At 32.9% G+C, this 26,262-nt stretch overlaps 1 protein-coding gene across 2 annotated transcripts in view; it reads right to left on the bottom strand.

Annotated features, from left to right (window-relative positions):
* Window positions 1-26,262, bottom strand: part of PLSCR1 (phospholipid scramblase 1) — a 53,489-nt gene that overhangs the window by 15,317 nt on the left and 11,910 nt on the right. For both annotated transcript variants that reach the window (XM_051983317.1, XM_051983318.1), the window contains exons 2-4: window positions 14,634-14,661; window positions 12,217-12,258; window positions 1,307-1,476 (exon numbers count right to left, since the gene is read on the bottom strand). In XM_051983317.1, the coding sequence (XP_051839277.1) occupies window positions 1,307-1,476; window positions 12,217-12,258; window positions 14,634-14,646 (225 nt within the window). In that variant the 5' untranslated portion in view covers window positions 14,647-14,661. The remainder of the gene's footprint in view (window positions 1-1,306; window positions 1,477-12,216; window positions 12,259-14,633; window positions 14,662-26,262) is intronic.

Here is a 26,262-nt window from a genome sequence, read left to right as displayed (position 1 = left end):
TTTCAATAATTCTCTTCTTTCTTTGCCCAGTTAAAATTATTAAAATATGCACTATAGCTTATCCCTAATTCTCATTCTATTTTCTCTTCATGTCCTCTTATTATTCCTACTACTGTCCACCCTGTTACTGGATACATTCTCTTTCTGTTCTAGCTCTTGCCCTAGAAGCTGTATTCAAATCCCTAGTACTATTGTCTCTGGAAAATGTATGTCAGTGGGCAACAGGGCCCACTTAACGGACAAGATCATATATACCTTTCCAGGCCATCATTTTCAACTTTGTATTCCTTCCTCCTATCTATCACAGTGCCTTGCATATTGTAGGTGTTTAACAGAGCCAATTAAACAAATATTTACTACAATTTAAGGGTATAAAACACTAATTGATAACTATAGAAAATGTCATATAATGTATACAATGCCAAGCTGACTTAAATCAAGTCAGTTTCCTCATCTGTAAAATGAGCTAAAGAAGGAAATGGCAAAACACAGTCTTTGCTAAGAAAACTCTAAATAAAGTCATCAAGAATAAGACATGACTGACTGAACAAAGCAAAGAATACTCAAAAGCTAACATTCGTTGGTTCACTTGATATGGAATTTTACCTTCCCTTATGTAATGCACTTCCCTCACTCTGACTACATAATTTATTCAAGAGCAAGGGATAACAAACAGAAATATCAACAGTTATGCTAACCTTAATTATTAAAAGGGAACTAACGAGTCCTGCAACTTTGAGTTAACTGCCAATTAATTAATCGTTCCATTGTTGTTCAGTGAAGTCTGACTTTTTGAGATCCCATGGACCATATACCATGCAGGAGTTTTCTCCCAAAGATACTAGAACAACTTGCCATTTCATTCTCCAGTGAATTAAGGAAAACAGAGATTAAGTGACTTGCACAGGATCACAGAGCCAGTATTTGAGACCAGATTTTAATTCAGAGCTTCCTAACTCCAGATCTAGTGTTCTATCAACTGAGTCACCAAGATGTTCTTCAGATCATTCCATAGACTTTATTAAGACTATATTAAACATAGATATTTATACCTATAATCATTAAAAATAAATAAGACTATTTTAAATAATACCACCTCTGTGCCAGAACACTCTCCTAGGTACTGGGATTATAAAGACAAAGAATGAAATAAACCTTTCCTTCCATGGAAGATTGAGAAAGACATTATTGAGAATTTCACTAAATCAGAACTAATCAATGGGTTGTGATACACATAAGTTGTAGGAATGAATGCTCATGGTGAGATGAAATCATGAATTAAAAGGGGAGGGGGACAAGTCAGTACCTGAGTTAAATATTCCAGTCCAGGTGGACAATTTATTGGTTGTGATGGTGGAACCCATTGTGACAATCCAGGCATACCAGGCTGTGGTGGATTAAAAGAGGCAGCGGGTTGTTGATAGTTAGGAAAGCCAACAGGTCCAGGACTTGGATAACCATACTGTTGTGGAGGGCCTTGAATGAAATAATAAAGAAGTTTATAATTTTGTGTACCAGTGTAGTTCAACATGTTAACTCATTTGAGACAATGCTTATGACTAAAAAATTATATATTTTCTCCTCCTTCAGTAAGTAAGAGGAATAAATGTGTCAGCAAAAGTAAATATGAAAATTCCTGCAAAGGGTTGGCCAACCAAAAAAACCATCTAGAATTTGTCACATTTCCCAGTTTGAAAAAAGCATCTACCATGAGATCAGCATATAGACAAGAAGAATATGGATAAATAAAATGAGCAGAACCAAGAGAACATTGTACACAGTAACAGCAATATTTTGTGATGATCAACTAGGAAAGACTTAGCTTTCTCAGGAATACAATTGATGAAATTCTGATTGGTGCCCAAATCTGTCCCCTTCCCCAGCCCAAACTAGAAATCCTCAATCACTAGTTGACAGATCGATAAATCCATCATTCATAAATTTTGGACATCATTTGATAAGATAGTAGCACTAACAGGATGTAGACCAGAACATCAAAACACAAACTTCAATCTTTTCCCAAATGTAGCACCTGTTCACTATCCTTCTTACTTTATGACCAAGTCAGACTAATTATAATATCATTACCATAGATTAATACTTTCTCCCAATGGGCTTTTCTGCATGCATTCTGAGTAACTACATGTACAGTTTCATCAAGGTTTTATGACCTCCCCATGCTAGCAAATTCCTCTTGTAACCTCAGAATCAACATATCTTGTGAAGTAATCAGATTCCATAAATATATTTGTCTTGCTTTGCTGGATGGCTAATTCTTGCTAAATTCCCAGAAGGAACAGAGTCCACTCTGCATGTATGATTCTCAAAAAAAAAAATAGTAGTATCTCATTTTTCCAAATAAGAACATAGTTTTAAATATTCATTCTTACAAAACCTTGATTTTCAAATTTTTCTCCCTCTCTTCTCCCTCTCTCCTCCCCAAGATAGCAAGCAATCTAATAAAGGTTAAACATGCTCAATTCTTCCAAACATATTTCCATATTTGCCATGCTGCACAGGGAGAATCAAATCCAAAGGGGAAAAAAATAAGCAGGCATGCAAAAAAGGTGAAAATACTATGCTCTTACAAACAAAACTAATGCAAACAAGATTAGAAGGGAAGCAACAAACTGGGAAAACATCTTCACAGTTAAAGGTTCTGATAAAGGCCTCATTTCCAAAATATATAGAGAACTGACTCAAATTTATAAGAAATCAAGCCATTCTCCAATTGATAAATGATCAAAGGATATGAACAGACAATTTTCAGAGGATGAAATTGAAACTATTACCACTCATATGAAAGAGTGTTCCAAATCATTATTGATCAGAGAAATGCAAATTAAGACAACTCTGAGATACCACTACACACCTGTCAGATTGGCTAAGATGACAGGAAAAAATAATGATGAATGTTGGAGGGGATGCGGGAAAACTGGGACACTGATGCATTGTTGGTGGAGTTGTGAACAAATCCAACCATTCTGGAGAGCAATCTGGAATTATGCCCAAAAAGTTATCAAATTGTGCATACCCTTTGACCCAGCAGTGTTTCTATTGGGCTTATATCCCAAAGAAATACTAAAGAAGGGAAAGGGACCTGTATGTGCCAAAATGTTTGTAGCAGCCCTATTTGTAGTGGCTAGAAACTGGAAAATGAATGGATGCCCATCAATTGGAGAATGGCTGGGTAAATTGTGGTATATGAATGTTATGGAATATTATTGTTCTGTAAGAAATGACCAGCAGGATGAATACAGAGAGGACTGGCGAGACTTACATGAACTAATGCTAAGTGAAATGAGCAGAACTAGGAGATCATTATACACTTCAACAACGATATTGTATGAGGACATATTTTGATGGAAGTGGATTTCTTTGACAAAGAGACCTGAGTTTCAATTGATAAATGACGGACAGAAGCAGCTACACCCAAAGAAAGAACACTGGGAAACGAATGTGAACTATCTACATTTTTGTTTTTCTTCCTGGGTTATTTATACCTTCTGAATCCAATTCTCCCTGTGTAACAAGAGAACTGTTCGGTACTGCAAACATATATTGTATCTAGGATATACTGCAACATATCCAACATATATAGGACTGCTTGCCATTTAGGGGAGGGGGTGGAGGGAGGGAAGGGAAAAATCGGAACAGAAATGAGTGCAAGGGATAATGTTGTAAAAAAATTACCCTGGCATGGATTCTGTCAATATAAAGTAATTATTAAATAAAAATTTTTAAAAAAAAAGTTTTCTCCAAAAAAAAAAAAAAAAAGAAAAAAAAAGAAAAGACTATGCTCTGATCCACAATCAGTTTTCATAATTTGATATCCTGGACTCAGATGGCACTTTCTATCATAAGTATATTGAAATTGCCGGGAATCATCACAATGTTCTCAATAATTCTTAATATATTACTTTACTTAATTACAATAAATTGATTTACTTTACTTTACTTGGAGAGAGCCTGAATCCTGCTATAAATATTTTTATACAAATAGATCCTTTTTCTTTTTTAAAAATCTTTTTGGGATACACACCTAACATTTGACAGATCAAAGGTATTACAGTCTAATAACTCTTTGGGCATAGTTCCAAATTGCTTTCCAGAATGGTTGAGTCAGTTCACAACTTTATGAACAATGTATTAGTGTCTCCATTTTCCCCACATCCCTTCCTACAATCATCATTTTCTTTTTTTTTTGTCACAATATCCAATCTTATAGATGTGAAGTAGTATGCAGAATTGTTTTAATTTCCATTTCTTTAATCAATAATTGTTTAAAACATTTTTATATGATTATTCATAGCTTTGATTTCTTTGTCTGAAAACTGCTTGTTTATATCCTTTGACCATTGTCAGTTTAGGAATGACTTGTATACTTATAAATTTGACTCAGTTCTTTAAAATCTGAGAAATGAAGCTTTTATCAGAGATATATATATTTTTTCTGTTTCTATATTCCTCCCAATTTTGGTTGCATTGGTTTTGTTTGGACATTTTTTTAATTTTTATATAATCAAAATAATTCATTTTACATTTTATAATGATCTCTATAACTATAAATTCTTATTGTGCTTTCACCCTTTATTTATAATTATGTACCCATTTTGACAGTTTCTTGGTATATGATGTGAGATGATATACTAGTTTCTGCCATGTTGTTTTCAAGTTTCCCCAGCAGTTTTTCTAGGATTTTTTTTTTTAAATGTTTCATTGACACTTCTTTTTTTTTAAATCTGTATCATCACTCCTTCTATTCTCTACCTCCATGCATTTTCCTGCCTCAAATAAAAGCCTCACCCCCACCCCATGTAAAAAAAATAAGTGTATTCAAGCAAAATAATTTATACATTAACAGTATACAAAAACTATGATTCTTTCCATACCTCCCTTTAGTACTTCTTTACCAAGAGGCTTGACAGTCTCCCAAAATCTTGATTGGTCATTGCATTGTTCATATTCATGTTTATCTCCATGCTAACCTTGCCACACATTAGGAAATTCATTTAAAAAATTTTGAATCCTGACTGTACAGCACACTGCTTAAAAAAATTATACTCGATGTCTATTGGATTAAGTTAGAAGAAAGGCACAAAGATGCTAAGGGAAAGTAATGACTTATGGCAAAAGTGGAAGACTGAAAAATTAAAGAAAGCATGTACAAAAAATTTCCAAAAGCACAGTAGTCTGAGCCATTTAGAATCAATAATCTTATACATCCCAATGGTTCCTGAGGGATTTAATGTATCATAGCACAGAATAACAGCTGTCATTTCTAATGAGAACTGTAACTCATCAACCAATATTAAGTGCTTATTTTATGTCAGGCTTCATATAGAGTATGTGGAGGGCTGTTTAATCTTTTCAATCTGGCAGAAAGATGGATCTGACCTTTTAGAAATATTTCTTGTTTACAAAACAGTTAAGATGCTTTTTAAAGCATCTTAGATATCTAGAATGATGTATACTCTAAGTATTCCTAATTTTATGGGACATTTTAAAAAAGCTATTTCAAATCCCACCCCATTCTTTCTCATTGGACAAAGGTACACATTAAAAAAACTATTATATGTCACTTCTAATTGAAGAAATGTTTCAAGTAAGAGTTCCTGACCAATCTTTCTAAGTAACATAGATTTCTTTGACAGTCTGGAGAAGCCTAAAAATCCCTGATTAGAATAATGTTTATAAATGTATAAATTTAAATGTATTGGATTATAATGGAAAATAATTTTATTTATATTTAATTGTTAATCTTTTTAAAAGTTCATAAACCCTAAGCATGAATAAGTTCTAGAATATTTTTTAAATATTTTAAAAATATTTAAATTTATTTTTTATTTTATTTTCTTTAAAAACACATTATGCAGCCTACTTCTAATTTGAAACTTGTTCTTTTTTGAACAATTCTATTAGTTAGGAAGTTACTTCTAATATAGTACAATGGAAATAGCAAAATCTGTGGTATCGGAGAACCTCAATTCCAATCTTGCCTCTCGTTTATTACTTGGGCAAATCACAATCCCAGTTTTCTCATCTATAAAGTGAACCGATGTGGGAAGAGTGTCTCCTACAAATAGGATACACTAATTTTCCTTGGAGTGAAGCTACTCTTTTGAGATTTAACTGGCCCAGGGGACTGTGTATAGGCCCATTTCTTTGTTGCTTAAGCATAAAAGTAAAGCAATTACATACATTAAACTTTTCTGACTGAATGACTGACAGGGACAATATCACCAACACAGACAAGATAGCTGCATCCAATTGAATCAGTACCTAAGATTCTTTCCATTTTCTGACTAAATCAACTCCATTTTCAAACTTTTAGATGACATATTAGTGTTTCATTTCCTTCCAATTTCAAACCTGAATGAGTTGACTGGCCAGAGTCAAATTTGGTCTATAGTAGCAGGATTCAATTATATGGCCTCACTAATTTCAAGATCCTAATATCCTATAGTAAACTTTCTAGTTCCCTTCTTTGTATTTAAGCAGGTTAGGGTATGTAGTCATGTTATTTAGTGTGTCAAAAAGGGTAAAAAATTAGTATTGAACTAGGAGTTAGAGAGAGACTGGTATTCAGTCCTTAGGTGGACTACTAACTACTTAGATCAGAACTATGGACAAGTCACTTTAATCTCTCTAGGCAATTTCCTCATTTCCAAAAGGGAGGTTGGATTATTAAATATAATAATAACAATACTGGTTTCTAGTGATCTTTTCCTGCTTTAACATTCTGTAATGCTAGAAAATTCTTGAACACTATTACCTTTCAAATATCTGAAAATTGAAAATTATGTCTCCTGTTCTTTAGACTAACCAATCTCACTCTACTAACAGTTTTCTTCTGTAGTGCTTTATTATCCTGTAGTGCTAAATTATTATTTATTATTATATAGTCTTTCTTCTACTTTGTAGCATTGGAAACTGTTCCTAATAACTCAGACTTTCCTTTCTGAAAACTCTCCATCTAATTAGGATTTTTCTGTTTGCTTGCTTATTTTTTTTTAATTGAACACATCTTATCATTAATTCATATTGTGCTTTTAGTATATTAAAGCTTTCAAGTATTTTTCACATTTTCCTCCTCCACCTATCTTAGATTTCTTCAGTTAATTTTTTTGGAATTGAATATCATATAATTAGATGTCATCCATTTAAACTTTTTCATATTCTAATTCTGCCATCCATTACCTTAGTGCTCAGTTTTGGGTTATCCACAAATTTAATAATATCAACAAATCATAATAGAGATATCTATTCAAATCATTGATTTTAAAATTGAATTAGCTAAGAACAAAGCCTCACAAAGTACCACAAAAGAACAAATTCTAGTCTGACAATAACCCATTGATCACCCTTCTCTGGATAAAGTTACTTAAATAGTTTAAATCCACCAAACCTTATGAGCTTCATTCCTACTCCAATTCATACTCCAGTTTTTTTTTCTATTAGAAGACAATAATACATAAGAAATCTTCAACATTCACTTTAACTAGTAAACCTGAGAAAAGGAAACAAGGTCTGCTGGATTGTTTCTACAAATTCAGTAGAAATATTTATTAAATATTTAAACACTGGGGATATAAAAAAGGATAAATTCCAAATCTGTCCTGATCTTAATGAACACACAGTCTAATTCTCAATTATCCAAGGTAGGCCCACAATAAATAATTGTTTTACTCTGTAAGGTTCTTAATCTTATCATTTAATAAACATTGCTAGAATTGTTTTTGAAACAAAGTATTTTTTATTTTTACTTACTTTTCCTCTTTCACATTATTTTATATGACTCATTAATAATCAAACAATTTAACAATTCACTAATTTTCTAATTAGTTATAAAGTACCACAGTATTCATAAATAACATCCTCAATACTACCAGAACATTTTTGCAAAACTTATGAATTATTATTATTATTGTTTTGAATATTGCTAATATTTTGATGGCAACCAAATGGTAATCTCATGAGTCTATGGCTTGTAGAATTCTCTTTCTATCCCCTTGTGAAAGAGGAGTACAATTTTTCCCCTCAAATATTTACAAGACTTCTTTCTTGTTCCCTACAATCTCTTGAGACTTTAATGAATAGTTTGTTCATCATATTTCTGAATTTTAAATGTTCCACTTGGCATAGCCTAAATAAATCAATTCTTGAGGTGAAAGAAAAATAGTAAGAAAAACAGTCACAAGCTTATTTCAAACTTCACACACACCTGGGAGAGTGGCTAATTTTTCATTCTACCTAAAATACTGGTTTCTTATGAGCACAAGCTTAGATTATCTCCAAATTTTAAAAATAAAAAAGCAGTTCCTAAACAGAAGGAACTGTTGTTGTTACCTTTCCTCCTCCAACGTAATTTTCATAGTAACAATTTACATAAAAATCTATACCTACCATGAGTCTGCAAAAAACATTAATCCATTTACAATAAAAGCCATAATCACAATACATTAATAAACCATTTCTAATATTAGGAAAAAAGTCATCATCAAATCTCAAGAGACCATGTAGTACCACATATATCCAGAAATAAAATCATTATAATATACTCAATAAATGTCCATCCAGTTTTTGTTTGAAAGTCTCCAATCTGGAAGATATTGCTGCCTTCTGGAGAGTACATTTCCACCTTTACATAGCTTTATTTTTTAGTTTAAAAAATACTAAAAGGATAGATAGTGTCACCTTATTTAACTTAAATGCAGAGTATATCATGCAAAATTGCCAGACTGAATGACACAAAAAGTGTAATAAGGTGTGGGGGGGGGGCAGTATAAACAATCTCAGATATGCAGACAATATCACTTTACTGGCAGAAAATGAAGAATTGAGGCTTCTTGATGAGGATAAAAGAGAAAAGTGTAAAAGCTGGCTTCAAATTAAACATTAAAAAAAAAAATCTAAGATCTTGGCAAATGATCCTACCACTTCCTGGCAAATGGGGGGGGGGGGGGGGGAGAAGAAATGGAAGCAGTGTCAGATTTTATATCCTTGAACTCAAAGATCAGACAGTGAGTGCTGCCATGAAATTAAAAGATGTTTGTTCCTTGGAAGGAAAGCTGTGACAAATTGGACAGAATACAAAAAGCTGACACATCTTCTTGCTGACAAAGACTTGTATTGTCAAAGCTGTAGTTTTCCCAGTAGAAATGTAGGACTGTAACAAGGGTTGAACCATAAGGAAAGCTGAATATCACAAAATAATATTTTTGATTTGTGGTATTGGAGACTTTTGAGAGTCTCTTGGATTAAATCAGTCAATACTTAAAGAAACTAATTAAGATTATCAACTGGAAGGTCAAATAGTAAAGCGGAAGTTTAGCTACTGTAACCAAATAAAGAGAAAATGGGACTCATTAGGAAATACCCTGATACTGAATAAGACTGAAGGCAAAAAGAGAAGGGGATAACAGAGGACAAAATAGAAAATATTATGGAAGCAATGAGAATGGACAAACTTTGGGAGATAGCTGAGGACAGAAGGACCTGGTATGCTATGTTCCAGAGGTTCACAAAGAGATGGACACAAACAAATGGCTTAACAATGACCAAATTTATTTAAGAATCTTTTTTCTTTATTACATAAAGCTTAAATCCCCCTCTTTGTAGCTTCTACACATTGCCCCTGCTTCTGTATTCTGGGTCCAAATGAAAAAAGTCTAATTTCCATTCCAGATAATAGAATACTTGATGACAATTCTTACTAATCAAGATGAACATCTGCCAAGATAGAGGTAGATCCAAATCCCTTAAGGAACAATTACTAACAATGCAATAATAAAGCCAAATGAAATCCTAAATTCAACGAAAAGTATCACTGAACTCCTGTATTCCATAAAGCAGTGGTGTCAATCTCAAAGTAGGCAACTAAAGCATATATAAGTATTACTATGGGTCACATATCTCAGGTTCCTGTTGTCACTGTCCACTCATTTCCATCATGTCTGACTCTTAGTGACTCCATTTGAGGTTTTATGGACAGAGACATTAGAATATTTTGCAATTTCCTTCCCCAGCTCATTTTACATATGAGGAAATTGAAACAAACAGGGCTAAGTGACTTGTCCAGGGTCACACAGCTACAAGAATAGATTTGAATTCTAGGCCCTGTATTGTATCCATCGTGCCATCTAGTTGCCCATATTTCTTTTCTTCATTTCCCAATTACTTGTAAAACATTTTTTTTTCTCAAATTTTGACTTTCAAATTCTTTCCTTCCCCTGGATTGAGAAGGTACACAATTTGATATAGGTTATACATGTGTATTCAGACAAAACACATTTCTGTATTGATTATATGTTATAAAAGATAAGATATGAAGGAAAAAAACAAGAAAAAAATAAAGTAAAAAAAAATATATGGTTTGATCTGCATTTGGACTACATTACTTCTTTCTCTGCAGGGAAGGTAGCAGGGAGGCTTTTTTTTATCTTAAGTCCTTCAGGATTCTCTTAGGTTGTTTAGTTACTGAGAATAGTTAGCCATTCATAGTTATTCATTTTATAATATTGCTGTAACTGTAAACACTGTTTTTCTGGTTTTATTCACTCCATTTGGCATTAGTTTGTGTGCATCTTCCCAGATTTTTCTGAAAGCATTCCACACTTAATTTCTTTCATTTCTTATAGCACAATAGCATCCTTTTACAATCCAATCGTATACCACAACTTCCTCTGATAATCTCAACTTTAATTTTTTCTTATCACAAAAAAAATTATTCTAAATATGTTTGTATGTATAGGACCATTTTCTTTCTTTTTTTTTTTTAATTTATCTCTTTGAGATACAGATCAGTAGTAGTACCACTGGGTCAAAGTTAATAGTCAAAGTTATATAGTCATTTGGGCATAGTTCCAAATTGTTTTTTTACAATTCTAGCTACGATGATGTAGTGCCAGTTTTTTCACATCCACTCCAAACATTTGTTATTTTCCTTTTCTGTAGTATTGGCCCATCTGACAGGTGTCAAGTGCTATCTCAGAGTTATTTAAATTTTTATTTCTTTAATCAATAATGATTTAAAGTAGTTTTGTATTACTATATGTAGCTTTGATTTCTTCATTTGAATATTGCTCATTCATATCCTGTTCATATCAGGAAAATTTTCCTCAATAATGCCTGTCTGACCTTTTGGGGAAGCCCCAGAAGAGAGATAAAAGATAAAGACTTATATAAGTGGGAAGGATTTGATAACAGTGTTATATCTTGCTCCCAGATCTGAGGTAGAGCTGAATTCTAGATTAGGAAGAAAAAAGAAGGCAGGGTTTGGGTCCAGTCAATTTTCTTAATGAGAACTATGTAACTACTTAAGCAAAGCTTCTCTCTAGGCTTTAATCTCCTTATCTCTAAAATAAGAATTGTGTGTGTTAATAGATATTTTCTGATGTTTGTACCAGTCCTAGCTATGAGTGCCCTATGTCTAGATTACTTGGAAGCAAAACTGAGGTATAAGTGTAACCATATTATATAATGGTTAAAAATGGCACAAAACCTAAACACAAGAATTGAAATTATGGATACAAGAAACAAAATAAACAAACTATAACAAAAGAATGGTATGGTTACAAAGTTTCAGTGAATAGATATAAGAAATAGCTAAAACAAGGAATAACAAATTAAGTTAAATCACTCAGAACAACCACAAACAGTTGGACCAAAAAATTTATAATTATACAAGTGGTTGATGTGTGAAAAATAAAATTCAACCAATACAGAACTCAATGATTTAATGAGGCAACAAGAAATATTAGAACAAAGTGGAAGCAATGAAAAATTAGAAGAACGTTATTATCTACTATCAGAAAAAAAAAAAGATCTGAAAAAGATATTATGAACCGATCATTTAAAAATCCTGATTCCCTGAAACTTGACCTACCAATCAACAACAAAAACAAATTACTCAATACCCTCATCAAAAAAAAAAAATTAAAATATGTCAAGTTTGTTGGACACAGGAAGCAAAGTAAAAAATAAAATCAATAGGTCACCCATAAGCAACCTCAAGTTGAATATGACCTAGAAAGGTCATAACCCAAATCCAGAGTTTATTTAGTACTTACTACATATAAGGCACTAAGGATAAAGATGGAGAAACATAAGGAATTTATTTTCTAAAAAATTCTAATTCAATTTCCTCTTTGGGTCCCACAATTAAATAATGATAGCACATTGATGTTTGACAAAGACTCATGTGAGAATGCTTACCTTGATATGTTCCTGTTGCATACTGGAAGTTATTTTGCCCACCTGCAAGACACCAAGAAGTTTGTTTGTTTTTTTTTTTTTTTTTAATTGATTTGAATATACATATCTGGGAAATTAAATATGCAACATATAAAATTCAAGAGTATTACTTTAAATTTTAATTCAATTAGATTCCAAGTTGCTTACTTACAGGTCCTTATTATATAAAACATTTGAGATTCATAATTTTCTGAGGATACATATTTAAATGTTGATTGGGTAAGCTCTCCAAAAGTAAAAATCATCATATGTGGGAAAGGACGGGTTGGAACCTATAACATCTATAATCTCATTTTACATGGTGCCTGAGGTCCAGAGATGCTAACTTATTTGCCCATTATCACAGTGCTAAGAAATGACAGAAGTATGATCTGATCAATAGCTCTCTGGACATGCTATTCTTTTATGTCACATGACCTTTCTAAAAAAGTGAATTCTTTACTTAAAAAAATAGCTCTTTGTGCTCATAATGAATTTCACATACACAAATCTTTTAAAGGGAGGGGAGGTACTTGTCGTTGTACAGAACATTATCCAATCTTACAATTCATTTTGTTTAGGTAAACATAATATTATTTATAAAACACAAACACCTAAATCTATCATTAAAAATAATTATAGTGTCTTTCTATTTGTTTCTATAAATGTTTTTCATTTCATTTCAAATCATTCATATTTGTCATCTCCCTTATTCATTTCTTCAAGGACTACTAATGATTAGAACACAAACATCCAGACAAATTTATAATTTTTTTTAATTAGAAGATCATAGAAACTAAGCATCATTTAAGTCAGTGGTGTTCAACCTTCCTAAATTTCCAGTGTTGATCTTCCTCACTATAACCTGACCAAGAATACAGAACTCAACAGATCTCAGCCATTTTTGTTTTCAATTAGAAGTACAAAGGCAGAGGAAAAGTGCTTAAGAGCCCAGAAATGTTATTCATTGTGATCTGTTTTTTATGACAATGTTGGTTACATAGAAGCAACTACTTAGAAATCCTAGTTCCTCCAGATTTGCATCCTTGAATCTTTCCAGCCTATGTTTTCTCTGTAACCCTAGTCTCTTATATTTCAATTCATGCTTTTTTTTTTCCCCCTTTTTTTCTCTGGCTTAGAAGGATTAATCTTGCAATAACAGCTTAGACACTGCTGAAATTTACCTAAAAAAAGACAATGAAATTCCAGGCCTATCCCTAAATTCCAAACCTATTCCTTTTCCTATAAGAAACTGAAGAAAAACTAACAGGGAAGAGATCAATACATCTATTCAAATATAAGGGACAATTCAATAAAAATCTCTCTTATTTGTCTAAATCATGGTGTTAAGTAATTTAAAAAATGGTTTTGACTGAATGAATAAACCTTCTAAAATTTAATTTGGGAAAAAAAGCTATTTAAAGGAATATAGCCTGCCAATGAAACAACATAATCCTATATAAATGATCTTAAAAACTCATTACTTCCATTCAGTAAACTGAATTAAAATGATAAAACAAGAGAAGAGTAATCATGTCACTTTCTAGTGGGGCTTGTACAGAAGCTGAGATCCTATCCAAAAGTCTATCTAATAAGGCTAGAATTTTATTGAGGGGGTATAACTCATTCTTGGTTCTGTTCACCGCAGAATGAATGAACATTAAGAAAGACTAAAAATGTTAGTCAAAATGAGCCAAAAAGTCATAACCTCTAAGGCAAGGAAAGTGATATTTGGGAATCTGGAGAAGGGAGGGCAAAGCAATATTGATGAATTTAAGTGTTTACTTATATGGATCAAAGTCACCATTTTAGGTAGTGAAGAATTCATTTCACCTAGATTCTTCTGAAAAAAGCTCAAAGTAACCTGGATATAACTGAAGAAAATCTATAGGACCAAAATTGGGCATTTTTTCCATAACTGAATAATCTTTTCCCACTAATGTTAGCTGATCTCTACGTTCATACTCAGTAAATAACATCAAAAAGGGGCACTAGAAGGAACTTGAAAGCTTGCCTATTTCAATCCTGAGTTCAATCAAAGCCTCAGTCACTAACTGTATGATCCTGAGCAAGTCACTTATCCTACATGTCTAAGGTTCCTTAGCTATATAATGGAGATAACAACACCTCACAAGATTGTTGAGAGGATCAAATGCATTATTTGTAAAGCATTTGGCACAGTACCTGATGCAAAGTGGACAGTATATAAATGCTTATTCCCTTCTCATCCCCTTCCATGGGCCTTGGTGAATTTAGGATCCTCACGTATTATACATAATCTAATTTCCTAAAAATAAGCTATGTGTTTATCATTAAATATTCTTAGAAATCAAGTAAGTAAATAATATATTTATTACCAAAATATCTCATAAATACTAACATGATAAATAAGTACCTACCTTGTCTGTCCATGGTTGTTAACTGGTTCTAAAAGATAAAATATTGCCATGTTAGGATTTTAAAATCCAAAAAGCACTTGTTTATAACTATACAAGTCAAACATATCTCATGAAGTATGGATTGTCATAGACACTTGACAAATAAAAATTAATTCTGTAAAGAGATTGCTTATTTGTTAATATACAGTTTAGATGTCCACTTAAATCTGATTTTGGAGACATACTGTGATGGAAATAACTCTTGGATCTTAAAGGCTAAACCAACAAGCTCTGATAAGTCATCTTAAGTTGGAAGGGAAGTTGATGAGTCCTGAGTCAGTTGTTTCAGAACTAGCACAGCTAAATTTAGAAAGGCTCAGCTTCAGGTTGGCTTCAGGTTCATTAATATTTTGGCCACAGTCCCTCCTGAACACAATCTAAGACTGCAGACTGCAACTTCTCAGAGTTAGTTGCAGGAATGCCCACCAATAAAATTACAAACATTTGAAGGGTTTAAAAGTATCACTCACCTTATGTAAGGAATTTAAAATACCAAGGGTTAAGAAGTTTGGAAGCAAACAAAGGTCATGACTCCAGGATTAGCATCACAAATTTTGAACTGGAAGATACCTCCAAGACCAACCCTTTCTGTAAAGGCAGATTTTGATGTATAGATGACTTGTCCAATTTTTTTCTCCTACCATCTCATACCCTATCAGATCAGCTAACATGACAGAAAAGGAAAAGGACAAATATTGGAGAGTTTGTAGAAAAATAGGACAGTAATGCATTCTGTTGGTGGAGCTGGGAACTGATCCAACCACTGGAGAACAATTTGGAACTATGCCTAAAGGGTTATAAAATTCTGAATATTCTCTGAACCAGCAATGCCATTGATATTTCTGTATCCTAAGGAGAAAAAAAGAAAAAGGGAAAAGACCCATATGTACAAAAATATTTATAATTTCTCTTTTTTGTGGTGGCAAAGAATTGCAAATTGAGAGGATTCCCATCAGTTGGGGAATGTCTGAACACAGTGCAGTATATAATCGGGATAGAATACTATTGCGCTATAAGAAATGGCAAGTGGGTTTCAGAAAAACCTGGGAAGACTGATATGAATGAAAGTAAAGTGAACTGAGCAGAACCAGAACACTGTACACATTTTACAATGAAAAACTGTGAATGACTTAGCTATTCTTAGAAATACAAAAATCGAAAACAATTCTGAAAGATTAATGATGAAAAATATTATGTATCTCCAGAATGATGGAATATGTGTGAAGAGAGAAGCAGACTTTTTTTTTTTTTTACACTTTCTTGTGGATGTGTGTGTGTGTGTGTGTGTGTGTGTGTGTGTGTATTGGTCTGTATTTTCTTTTACAATCTAATATGGGCATATGTTTTGCATGATTTCATATGATATAGATCCATTATCAAATTGCTTGCTTTTAAAAGAAAGTAAGAAGGGAAGAAAGGAGAAAAAGAATTTGAGATTCAGAATTTAAAGAAAATGAATTTTTAAATATTTTATGTATAATTGAAAAATATTTTTAAAATGAAATTTAAAGTATTTTTATATATAATTGAAAAATGTTTTATGAAACGAATAAAAAATATATTAGGGAGAAAAAAGAAAAGGACTATGTAGAATTTTCAATGATCTTACAGGTAATTACTGTTAGACCTCTAATTGACTAACAGCACAGGAAGGAGAAAGACTGGCCTCTCCTTACACCTAATACTTTGAATGTTTATTGCATAACAACATAGAGAGAGTAAGCCTTAAGGAAGCAAGACAGAAAAGTATCAGAAACATTTCCTTCATCTGTGATCCATATCACATGTGTAGGTATTTTTTTCTCATCACCTGCTGCCTCCTCATTTGTAAATTGAGGAGATCCTCATCAATTGGGGGATATCTGAACAAGTTGTGGTATATGATTATGAAAGAATACTATTGTACTAAAAGAAATGACAAATAGGTTTGTCTACGAATATAGGTATAGTTAAAGATTTACCTCTATATCTATAGATATGTGTATAGATATATACATATTGACAGATCTATACATATCTGTATAGTTATATAAAGCTATATACATTTATCTACAGATTTGTAGATATAAATATAAAAATATGTATATAGATCTATAGATACCTATTCAGATAGATATAACAAACAAGACTCTGTGTGTTTGTGTGTGTGTGTGTGTACATATACATAAATATACATATACATATACATATATATGTGTGTATATGTATATGTGTGTGTATAACATCTCTGTGAATAAAACTTGCTACACAATGGCAGGCAAGATAGGGAAGTTCAAAAGCATAATTGGTGAGATGGGATAATGAATTTGGAATTCATTTTGTTGGTGTTAAACCAGAGTAGACAGGATATAACTAACAAAAAGTTGAGTATATTAAGTTCTCATATAAGAGCACTTTCTGGTTTCCTTCAGATGGATGGTGTATAACTACATAGGAACAAGACTTGTTTCACAAGCCATTTAGGAAAATCAAACTTACTAGTTTACTAATGGTTCCATTGATTACTATAGCCATTTATAGGTCTAATATATTGTGTGTCTAGCTTTTTATAACTATCAGTGTCTAATTAATAAAAATACCAGCTAGGTAGTACAATAATTAGAGTTGCTGAATTGTTGCTGAGTAAAATAGAGCCGGCCTAAAGTCAAGAAGATTCCTCTTCTGAATTCAAATCTGGGCTTGGACACAACTGAACAGCAACACCTTAGTAATAAATATGATGGACATATTGTGCATTAAAAAACAAAACTGACTAGTTGCATCAAATCCCACTTTTGTGACCTTGAACACATCATTTCACTTCTGTAGATCTCAGTTTCCTCATTTGTAAATAAGATAGTCTCTAAGGTCTTTCTAGATCTATGCTCCTATTATCATATTTAACCAAAGTCATTCCACCATAAAAATGTGCCACTTCCTCATTGTAGACTGAAGGCTAAACAATAATCTCCAGGATCTTTTCCTGTGATTAAAGGTCTTATATTCAATGTGTATTAAAAATAAATAACTTACTACAATAAAAAGGTCTTGTATTCATCAATCCCCTCTTCCAAGAAAGTTGATAGAATTTACCAAAGAAAATAAAGGTATTAAAGAGTTAGCCCATTTAAAATGGAATTCAAACGGATTGCACAGGATCTTTCCCCTTGCTGATTCTCTGGATGCCAGAAGAGAACCTAAAAACTAGAGACAATAAATGATTTCCTTAAAGAAAATGAGGAATTGGGAGAAAAATGAGGCCCTTATAACACTGAGATTTTTAAACTAGAAAAACCAGCAAAAAGTCAACATAAATGATTGAACTTGAAAGATAAGGCCACAAAGATAAGGTGGCCCATAAATATACTTGCTGAAAATAGATCTGAAGAATATAAATGACAAAGCATGACTGTATTGCCAATATTTGTGGAATGTCTGATATAAATAATCACTGAAACTCTTCAGGGAGAGGTACTCAACTATTTTGATAGTACAAGTTGGGCCAGGGTTCAAGTTTTATCTTCTAAATTAATCTGAAGTAATCAAAAGGAAATCTTTTAATGTATCTCCTTTACCATAATTCTGTGACCATCTTTTTAAGAATAGGTAGAAAGAAAAAAATAAGAATTTTTTTTTAATTTTCCTGTTTTTTGGTTTATGTGTTTCTCATTTTAGAAAAGGCAACCACAGGTTGAAGAATATCATATTGTATAGACATCACTTAAGAAATAAAATTTTTACCTTGGAGAAGTGAGGATTTGGAAGGAAGATGAAAGATGAATTTGAAGAGCTGTCTTAAGTTCTACCTGAACCCGGAGGATAAACTAGAAACACAGATGCAAACTGAAGAAAAATTATAGCATTCAGAAATTGTCTTGGGAAATAGTGAATTATTCTTGACATGAAAACTTTAAATGAAGACAGGATGATACTCTTTAAGAGGCTGCTCAAGAGGGAATTTAGGCATTGTTGGGACAAGAGAACTTCTGAGGCCTTTTCAGTTCATGAGATCCTGTGACTTTCTCTGGTCTAATTTTAATAGTAAAAATCCTTACATTAGGTATTAGTATAAAGATTTGGCAATTGGCTGCTAAGTAACCTGAGGCTTAAATGTGATATATCATTTTCCTGTTGCATTTAGGATTTGACAATTGTGCAATGTCTCTAGTCTCAAGTTACAGACTGGTACAATCCCACAATTAACTTTTCTGTTTCATAATAACACATGACAGAATAAAGAAATCAGCCCCACCACTTCCTTTAAGGAAACTGGCCCTCAGTCCTTTGCATAAATTGTAGAGTGAAAGACTGCTGTGGATTCTTGTAATATTACAAGAATATCAACTCCCTCTCCACCCTGTTTGTCTTTCCCCACCCTCATTTTCTCCATTCATTAAGATTGCCAAGGAAGGTAGCATGTTGGCTTGGGACAGGGAAATCCTATAACTTGAAATATCATTCTATAAACAGAAGATCTTAATTACCTCAGGGGAGACATTTGAAAGAAACAAAACAAAATTAAACATAAATACAAATTACACTTTCTTTTCATGAAAGCAATATCTTCCTGGACTATCAAACTTAGTGATTCTTGGGTTCAACTTATTGAAGCAACTCAGTTTTCTCAAGAACAAGGAAGAGATTTCAAAACGTGAAGAAAGAAGGTAGATTGTTTCTCTTAAAACTTATCTGTTTCCTTCAAGATCTAAAGTTTATAACCTGGGTTCATGTTATGGTTGTTGTTTAGTCATTTCAGTTATATTCAATTCTTCATGACTTCAATTGGATTTTCTTGGCAAGATATTAGAGTGGTTTGCCATTTCTTTCTCCTGATCATTTTTACAGATGAGAAAAACTAAAGCAAAGAGGGTTAAATGACTTGCTCAGAGTAACACAGCTAGTAAGTGTCTGAGACCACATTTTAGATGATTAGTCTTCTTGATTCCAGATCTGGTTCTTTAAGCCTACCTTCAGCTTCCCTGCCCAGCAGCTTGGATTCAAAAGTCATAAAGTGAGAAGGAGCTTTAAAGAGTATCTAGTTCAATCCACTTATTTTAATAATAAAAATAATAAAGAAATTGAGGCTGACAAAGGTAAAATGAGTCAACCACATAAGTTGGTAGTAGCAAAATCCAGGAATTGAATTTTGGTCCTTGGACTGAAATTTAGCAAAAATAAATTGGGTGTTCCAGTAGAAATGTTGGGAATCTTGAATGGAAATAACCATTCTATTTTAGAATTTGGAGGAGAGGAGTGAAAAATGTACTGAAATATATAGTTGATTTTGGAGGAGAAGATTTCCAAAGACATTAGTGTGAAGAGGCAGTGTCTCATGGATTAAAGTTCTACAAGAAAATTTAAGATCAGGAGAGAGAAGAAATTTTCCAGAATGAGATTTTAAAGAGAGAAAGAGAAACAATTTTGATGACAGAGAAGGAGGGAAATTGTTCATAGATTAGGATATGAATGCACATGGAACTCAACGAACAACAAAAATTTTTGAAAGATAAGCAATGGAATGAAGACTAGAGGTAAATGTGATCTTACAAATAATGGTGCAATATTGAACAAGTTGAGTCATCATTTATAAAATAATGGATTTTGAACTAAGGTCTTCCTAACCCCAGCCCCAGAGTCCAGAACAATCCAGCTGTCAGTTTAAAGGCCCTGAAGAACTGTGGTAGAATTGAAAATGTCAAATATATCTATATTCAAAAGAAGGGAGTGGTATAATCTGCAAAGTGAACTTCAAGTACTCAGAAAGTTCTAAAAACTTCTCATTGATGAGATCAGCACAAAAATCCAATATGATTATCCAGAACAAAGCACACCACACAAAGGTCCTTACCTTGTTTGACAGGGTCAACCAAACAAATTCTATTCTTCTCTCAAGGAAAAGCATTATCTCTTTTATTTAGATTAGTTTACCTTGAATTTAAAAACAATCTTTAATTTTTCACATACCTCCTTGACTTCCAGGACTTTTCCCCAATGTTATTATTTTAGAAAAAGATAATGTTTACTCTTTCCAAGCCTTTGGGGAAAAAAGTTGTATTAAGGTACACACAACACACAAAAACACAGAGCTGGTAAATTCATAGACCAAGTCATGACAATGACTTAGAAACAATCAACTTTAGATTTAAGCCATAGGCTGTTTCTCAAAACTTTTCACAAAATTACAAATAATGCTCCTTAATAAAGTATTTGAAATTTAAGCACTACAGTTACAAATTAAACAATCCCTACTTGCTAAATAGAAATTTGCCTGAAAATAAAATAGCTTTTAGTGATGTTTAGCAATTTTAGTGGTACATAATCTCAAGATGAAAGAGCAAGATGACATAGCAGCCCTCAAAGAGGCAAAGGCAAGTTTTCTACTCTTATAAAATTAGGCAATGCCCTTCGAATAGGAAGAGGACAATAGACCTCTCCACAGCACACAATACACTTTGAATTGTTTTCCTTTTGTAGTAATGGACATATGTTACTCTCTTGTTATTCTTTCATCTTATACTTCTTGGCAATCACATTGGAGATGACCAAGTGGAGTGTGATTACAATCTGTAACTGTGTTTAGGAAGATACTTGTACTATAAAGGAATTAGGATTTTGCGATCCATACTAGGTTTTAACTAACTTAGTTAACCAACCACACATCTGAAATTTAGAGAAGCACGGAATTTCATTGCAGGAAAGTGCATTGCAGAATATTAAAAGTTAAAGGGACCTAAGGGGCCCTGTAGTTCAACCATACAAACACAAAGATCTTCTGTCCAATCACCTATTTTAAAAAATCCCCCCCACCCCGCAACACAGGATAACATCATAATTATAGTAAGTTCTCTTTCACTGTATGCCTTCCAACAAAGTGTCTTACCAGATATTTTGTAGAGATAATTACTGTTCAGATATAGTTTGAGCTAGTTGCCTCTTGAAGTCACTTCCCACATCTCACCATCATTCCCTTCCAATATGTCTAGTTAATTCATCTATTATAGATGCCCATTTATTTCTTTAGACATGCTATTATTCTAGTCCAGGTTCTCATCACTGAAACTGTTTATATTTCTATATGAGAAAATATTTATATGAGAAAGAAGATTATCTGGAAGAATGGAAAAGGAAAAGAAAGGGGGGGGGGGGTAAATAGGATAAATTATATGATATAGAATGGAAGCCCAAAAGAGATTTTACAGTGGACAGGGAAATGGGGAAGCAGGGAGGGGAACAATTGAATCTTACTGTCATTGGAAATGGCTCAAAGAGTGAATAATATAAACACTTAGTTGAGTGTAGAAATCTATTAAAGGGAAGGGTGAGAAGGAAGAATGAGCTGAGAGAAAGGAAAAACAGTTTGGGGGAAGTAAAAGTCAGAAGCAAAACATGTTTGAAAATACACATGGTAAAAGGGGAGAAAGAATAGAATAAATGGGGAAAATAGAGTGACAGTGACGAGGGGAGCCCCGAAACTCTGAAAATTCCTTCAAGGAGAAATTCTCCTTGAACCCTGCCTCTGTGAGACCTGCCCCAGGGAACCAAGATAAAGTGATTTATCTTGGCGGTATAGTTGAGGTAATCTCATTTAGCTGGAGATCTAGATTTCTACTGACCCCTACTGTTGGCTCAAAACCACTCCCAGTAAGTGGTCTCATCTAGGCCTGGGGGCAGTGACAACATTGAGGGAATCTCATTCAGTTGAAACTTTTGTCTCAGATTTCCTTATAAAAATGCCAGCTTGGGGCTCAGTCCTTGCAGAGGACCTAATATATCCCTGACATAGCAGCAGCCTCTGCCTGCTGAAATGATATTTTGTTTCAGCGTTACCCTCTCATAACTTTCTCATCTAAGACTTTATGCCTCTCTGTCAAGATTTCTCTACTAGAAACTTTACTTCTCTCTTGGGACCTTCCCATTAAGGAATTCAGTCTTTCTAATTATGCACAGCAAAGGCTGACTTCCCAATGCCAATGATGAACTTCTTTTTACCAGTCCAGCTTATCGGGTTCATAAATTCCTTTACAAAGGACCTCTGTGCCGCCAGAAAGGGGGTTTCCACAACTCCCTATCCTGTACCAAATCCTAAGGGGATTAGGGGAGCCAAACCTCTTTATTTCGTTCCCTGAACCTGCCACTAACTTCATCATTTAACTCCCTCATCACCAGGAACCCTAAATCTCATCATTTGGTTTCCTGACCAGGAACCCCAAAATCTAGAAATCATCATTATGGGTTTCTGACCAGGTACCCCAAAATCTAGATCTCATAAGTGGAAAATACAAAGCTGGTAATTATTACTGTGACAAAATAGGAGATTATAGGAGATTAAAGGACAAAGGGGAAAAAAGCCAATAGAAAGAAGAGTAGAGCTAGGAAGACAGTGGTCAGAAGTAAAAACAATAGTGAGGAAGACCAGGGTGAAAGAAGAGAGAAAAGTAGAAATGGGGGAAAATATGATGAAAGAAAATAAATAGTTGGTATTTAATACTTTGAATGTGAATGGATTGAATTCTTCCATAAAACTGAAGTAGATAGTAGAGTGGATTAAAAACCAGAACCCTACAATATGTTGTTTACAAAAAACACATTTGAATCAGAGAAACACAAAATATATTATGCTTCAGCTGAAGTAAAACAGGCAGGGTAGAAATCCCAGTGTCATACAAATCAAAAGAAAAAGAGATAAGGAAGGAAACTATATCTTGTTAAAAAGTACCACAGTCAGTGAAGTAATATCAATACTAAATATATATGCACTAAGTAGAACAGCATCCAAATTCTTAGAGAAGTTAATTGAGTTACAGGAAGAAAGAAACATCAAAACTATACTAGTGGGGGACCTCAACCTGCCCCTCTCATAACTAGATAAACGTAACCATAAATAAGGAGTAGAATTTTAGAAAACTGAATGGGAATAGAAAAGAATATACCTTCCCTCACACCACAAATGGTATATGGCACATTCATAAAAATTGACCATGTATTAGGGCATAAAATCCTCACGTCAAATACAGAAAAGCAGAAATATTAAATGCATCTTGTTCAAATTGTGATGCAATACAAATTATATGTAATAACAAGTCATAGAAAAAGAGATTAAAATAATTGTAAATCCAATAATCTAACCCTAACAAATGAACAGATCAAGTAACAAATCATAGAAACAATAATTTCATCAAAGAGAATAACAACAATAAGACAACATTCCAGAATTTAAGGGATGCAGGAAAAGAGTACTTATAGAAATTTTATATCTCAAAATGCTTACATGATTAAATAGAGAAAACATAGACCAATAAATTGGGAATGGAACTAAAAAAAAAAAAAAAAAAAAAAAACTAGAAAAAGAACAAATTAAAAACCCCTATTAAATACCAAATTAGAAATTCTGAAGATCAAAGGAGAGACTAATAAAAATTAAAGGTAGGAAAAAGTACTGAACTAATCAAATTAAAAACTAGTTTTATGAAAAGTAAAATAGAATGGATAAAACTTTGGTTAATCTGCTTAAAAATGAGAAAGAATGAAACCAAATTAGGAGTTTCAAAAGTTAAAATAGTGAATTCACCACCTAAGAGAAAATTAAAACATTAGGAGCTATTATGCCCAAGTGTAAACTCAATTATGACTGTCATATGGAAATTTAAATGAAATAGATTAATATTTACAAAAACATAAAATGGCCAGATTAACAGAAGAGCACATAAAATACTTCAATAGCCCCATTTGAAAAAAATTTTGAAAAAGTCATCTCTCTAAGAAAAAATTGCCAGGGCCAAATGAATTCACAAATTAATGCTCCCAAGTATTTAAAGAATAATTAATTCTAAGACTATGTAAAGCATTTGGAAAAATATACAGAATCTAACCAAATTTCTTTTATGACAGAAATATATTGTTGATTATTAAGCCAGAAATAAAGAAAATTTCCCTAATGGATACTTATGCAAAAATTTTAAGTAAAATGCTAGGGAAGAGATTATAGCAATATATCTCACAAGAATCATACACTACAACCAAGTGGAATTTATACCAGGAATAAAGGGCTGGTTCAATATTAGAAAAACTATCAATGTAATGAACCAGACCAATAGAGAAATTAACCAAAATCATGGGATTATCCCAATAGATGCAGAAGATTTTGATAAAATGTAGCACCTATTCCTATTAAAAACACTAGAGAGAAGAGAAATAAATGGAGTTTTACTTAAAATGATGAGTAATGTCTATCTAAAATCATCAGCAAACATTATATGTAATGTAAATAAGCTAGATGCTTTCCCAATAAGATGAGGAGAATAACAAGGATGCCCATCATCACCATATCATCTTATATTGAACTAGAAATATTGGCTTTTGCAATAAGGGAAGAAAAAGAAATTGAAAAAAATTAGAATTAGCAATGAGAAAATAAAATTATCACTCTACAGATGATATGATGGTATACTTAGAGAATCCTAGAGAATCAACTAAAGAACAATTTTAGCTAAATTGTAAGCTATAAAATAAATCCACATAAATAATCTGCATTTCTCTATACAACGAACAAAATCCAGAATCAAGAGATAGAAAGAGAAATTCCATTTAAGGTAATTATAAATGCATAAAATATTTTGGAATCTAACCTGTCAAGAAAAATCCAGGAAGTGTATGAACACAATTATAAAATGCTTTTTATACAAATAAAGTCAGATCTGGAAAAATATATACATAAATTACTCATGAGTAGGCTGAGCTACTAAAATAAAAATGACTGTTTATCTAAATTAATATACTTATTTTGTGCCATATCAATGAAACTAACAACATAATTATTTTATAAAGCTAAAAAAAAAATTTAAGAAAATTCATCTAGAAGAACAAAAAGTCTAGAACATGGGGATGTTTAGGGGGTATAAATATTTCCAAGATATTTATCTTGGGATAAATGAAAATGATTCATAGAGGATGAATGGGAAAAAATACAAAGGAAAGCAGAGTTCTGGGGGTGGAGTCAAGATGGCAGAGTAAAGTCAGGAAGCTGCTCTAGTTCTCCCAGTTTCCCTCCAAAACCACATAAATGAAACTACTCTCCAACTCAAGATAGACTGAAAAAACTTAAAGAAAGCTCAGTCTCATTGGGGTGAAAAAGTATTTAGCCCAGCAGAGATAGACTCTGAGAAAGAGGTAAGAGGGTCTTAATCATAACAAATCAGCAATTAAGATCCTCAGTCCCAGCTCAGTAGAGGAGCAAATCAGTGGACTGGGAAACCAGGCTATCTCTTGAACTGAGCAGGCAAAGCTACCCTCTACAAATACAAAGGGCCCATATGCTCAAAGGTGAGGCTCAGAGTCACATAGGAAGCTTGGGACAATGCCACCTTTGTCCCAGGAGAAGAGCTCCACCTTAAAAGTAAAAAAAAGAGGAAATACCAATAGAAAAGGAAAAATAATGAGCAAGAAATAGAAAGGAACTTTGACCATAGGAAGTTACTATGGTGACAGGGGAGACTAAAACACAAACTCAGACGTAGAAAACATGTCCACAGAAAAAATCTAGTGAGATAAACTGGTCTCAAGCCCAAAGAGGCTTCTTGGAAATGTTCATAAAAGATTTTTAAAAGGCAAATAA

Source organism: Antechinus flavipes, chromosome 3 (genome assembly GCF_016432865.1).
Source record: "Antechinus flavipes isolate AdamAnt ecotype Samford, QLD, Australia chromosome 3, AdamAnt_v2, whole genome shotgun sequence".
NCBI classification, from domain to species: Eukaryota; Metazoa; Chordata; class Mammalia; order Dasyuromorphia; family Dasyuridae; genus Antechinus; species Antechinus flavipes.
The sequence above is the reverse complement of the archived record's forward strand: the minus strand, read 5'-3'. Positions and strand labels throughout refer to the sequence as shown.